General features: G+C 41.0%; 1 protein-coding gene across 1 annotated transcript in view; it reads left to right on the top strand.

Annotated features, from left to right (window-relative positions):
* Positions 1-346: 346 nt before the first annotated feature.
* Positions 347-3,493, top strand: part of LOC138977095 (uncharacterized) — a 91,752-nt gene continuing 88,605 nt past the window's right edge. Inside the window, exons 1-5 of the mRNA XM_070350004.1 lie at positions 347-461; positions 913-964; positions 2,411-2,511; positions 2,910-2,998; positions 3,409-3,455. Coding sequence (XP_070206105.1) covers positions 432-461; positions 913-964; positions 2,411-2,511; positions 2,910-2,998; positions 3,409-3,455 — 319 coding nt within the window. The 5' untranslated portion in view covers positions 347-431. The remainder of the gene's footprint in view (positions 462-912; positions 965-2,410; positions 2,512-2,909; positions 2,999-3,408; positions 3,456-3,493) is intronic.

The raw sequence follows: 3,493 nt of genomic DNA, 5'->3' as shown, positions 1-3,493 counted from the left end.
TAGACGTATGACGTCATCTTGCAGCTTCCTGTTCTCCAGTGACGACAGAGGCGGTGTGATACTGGTTCACTGTCACCCAGAGGACCACGATGAACTAATGATCCCTATTGATGTTTAATGACGTCATCTTGTAGCTTTATGGATGTGTAATGACGTCATCTTGTAGCTCTATTGATGTGTCATGACGTCACCTTGCAGGTTCCTGTTCAGTGTGGACGACAGAGGCAGAGTGATACTGGTTCACTGTGACCCAGAGGACCACGAGGAACTAATGATCCGTATTGATGTTTAATGACGTCATCTTGTAGCTCTATTGATGTGTAACGACGTCATCTTGCAGGTTCCTGTTCTCCAGTGACGACAGAGGCAGTGTGAGACTGGTGCACTGTCACCCGGAGGACCACGAGGAACTGCTGGTCATCAAGAAAGCCATGGTCAGCGTCTTCTCCGTGCACGTGCAGGTCGGTGCTTCATAACGTCTGTAAGGGTATATTTTAACAAAAGTATGGTGTCATGGAAGTGCATGAATGCATTGATCCACCCACAACATATCATATCACCCCATACTTGTCCTTAAGAGGCCAACAAGAAATATTCCTTTTCGTTCGTTCCATCCACAACTCGTATACTAGTGTTCTGAGTAACTAACTACAACGCATGATTCGTGGAGTTATTATAGTATCAAGCTTTGTCTCTTTAAGCCTTTTGTACTTTGACAATTTGAGTTCAGTCACGTATAGTTGTAACGTAAAATAGAAACACAAGCACTCATGTCAGCCACTACTCATTTACTGAAGCTCTAGCGACTTCTATAGTTCAAATGCAGTGTCTGCGGTTCTTAGTATGATTTTATTATTTGCCACCAAGAAAGTTTCTTACTCTCTAATTTTGATGTATCCTTAATTGCTGCAGATTGAAGACAATGACAAGTGGAATTATTCTGTCAAGGAAGACGATCATCTTGGTGAGAAATTTGTGTGTGTGTAAATAATGATCAGCCGTACACTTAGTGGGGACTGGGATAAGTTGTAACTTTTTTTAAATTTTTTTTTTACTCAAACAGCCCTCTTGCTCTTATCTGCTTTACAACAAGACTCTCTTTACATTGGTATGATGAAAACGCCCTCCCCTTTAAGCAAAGTATGTTTTTCTTTATCTAAAGCAAAAAGCGTCAGAGCTATGTTGCTATGCGATAACATACCCAACATGTCACAACTTGTCTTCAACGCGGGGTAAGTTGTAACAACAGGTATGGTTGTTAAAAGGTATGCCTCAGTGCAATCGTTGCTTGTAGCATGAACGCACTAATATCAGATGTAGCAACACAACCACAGCGACAACAAGAGTCACAACGGCAATCGCGATGACGACGATTAAATGGAAAAAATAACGAAAGTTTCCATACATACATGAGAGAGACCACCCATGTCATAACTAAATCATATATTCATACGTGTGTGTGTATTATGTTAATAAGGTCGGGTCAAACTACACAGTCTCGCAAGGACCGCAGAAGTAATGTTCCACTGCTCATGATGACCATGTCATCGAGACACACGTTATTCTGGAAACACTTTAATGGTTCCTCTGTAAGAATGTTGAGAATTAGTTGTTATTATTGTGGATGCATGTGTATATCTTGGCATTCTTTCTGTGTATTTGGTCTGCAGCCCTTTTATTACCACACTCCTTCAAAGCAGACAGAATGTCACTATTAATAATAATATAATAATAATAATGATAATAATAATGATAATAATAATAATAAATAACTGTTCTATAGTGCGAGTCCCATCTATTGGCTCCAGGCGCTTTTCAAATTCATTCCAAAACAAACCAGCACAAATCAACAAGCATACAAAGCATACATTTAACTGAGACATAACACCAAGAACCCAAGCACTCAGCAAAAACTTAGCGTACAATGTTAAAAGTACACACACACGCACACACACACACACACACACACACACACACACACACACACACACACACACACACACACACACACACACACACACACACACACACGCACGCACGCACGCGCACACACAAAGATACCATTGACAAAGAGACCATAAAGCACATACAGGGTAGAGAGTTCCAAAACAGAATAGAGTTGTGGAGAGTCTACTCAGGCTAAGCAAAGGCTTTACGAAACAGGTATGTTTTGAGTTGTGTTTTGAAGGAGGAAAGGCTGCTGGAGTCACTAGGTTTCGGTTGATGGCTTGACTAACACTTGCATGATTAGTTTTGAACTGGTTCGTTCAAATATAAAATACAAAATGCTCACGCAAAGAAAAACTAAATAAAAATGTGTAATGCTGGACCCTTTGTTATTGACTTTATCCAGAATATTCAGTCAGTCAAGTTTTCTTTTGGGTTTTGAATGATCACGTGACTGTTCCAGGTTCTCTGTCCCACGATTACACAGCCCTACGCACAGTCTCTGGCTTGAAGCTTCACAGAAAACACGTCAGCGCCGAACATGCGTTCAGGACTCACGAAAAGGTCGGTGCACTTTTAAACATCATTTCTACATTCAGTCAATATTGGACTGAATATTTTGTTGGAGACTTAGAATCGTGAGGGATCCGATGGCTGTGTGTGTGTGTGTGTGTGTGTGTGTGTGTGTGTGTGTGTGTGTGAGTGTGTGTGTGTGTGTGTATGATTGTGTGTGGGAGTGTGTGTGTCACTGTGTGTGTGTGAGAGAGAGAGAGAGAGAGAGAGAGAGAGAGAGAGAGAGAGAGAGAGAGAGAGAGAGAGAGAGAGAGAGAGAGAGAGTTCAATTTTTTTTTTAAGTTGTACGCCCTAACGACAAAGCTATAAGGGGCATGTGAAACGGGAAAACCCCGGCTTTGTATGAAAACCAAGTTTTATACACACTTCTTTCATTATACACTTGTCAGACACTGCACTACGACCATCTTGGAACTCTGCACACAGCCGATGCCAGGGACAACCTGCTGCTGAGAGACAGGAGTCGCAAGAACACCATGTGAGTTTACAATTAGCACCAAATTGAGAAAAATCGTCTCCAGGGGAGGCAATCATCTTGCTGCACTTCAAAGGGCAACACACAGCGGTTGTTTCCCTTGTCAGAGTTTAAATTTTTCAATACAGTATAAAACGAATTTAATACGTATTGTTGCAATCAAGGAGTAAATCAAATCGGAGATTCATGTTTTGCTTTGCAATTCACGCAAAGTAAAGTTACCCTTTGCACACAGAATGGGCGTCTTCTCAACCTTGACTGGAAATTGAGTATATTTCTCTTCACATGAATTTCAAACAGAGTAGCCTATAAGCCTAATGATATGTGAATTGAAGTCTAATTCAGATTTAATCTATTTTGACGGGAAAAACACAGAAGCTTTTGAAACGAAATATAGCGCTGCTTTCTTTCAGACCCACGATGGAAGGAGAAAAACCACATAGAGTGCATGCTTCAGGAGGTGTGTATCTGTTATTCATCTGTGTATATATACTAGTG

Source organism: Littorina saxatilis, linkage group LG9 (assembly GCF_037325665.1).
Source record: "Littorina saxatilis isolate snail1 linkage group LG9, US_GU_Lsax_2.0, whole genome shotgun sequence".
Classification (NCBI taxonomy): Eukaryota; Metazoa; Mollusca; class Gastropoda; order Littorinimorpha; family Littorinidae; genus Littorina; species Littorina saxatilis.
Note: the sequence above shows the minus strand (reverse complement) of the source record. Positions and strands in the feature narration are given on the sequence as shown.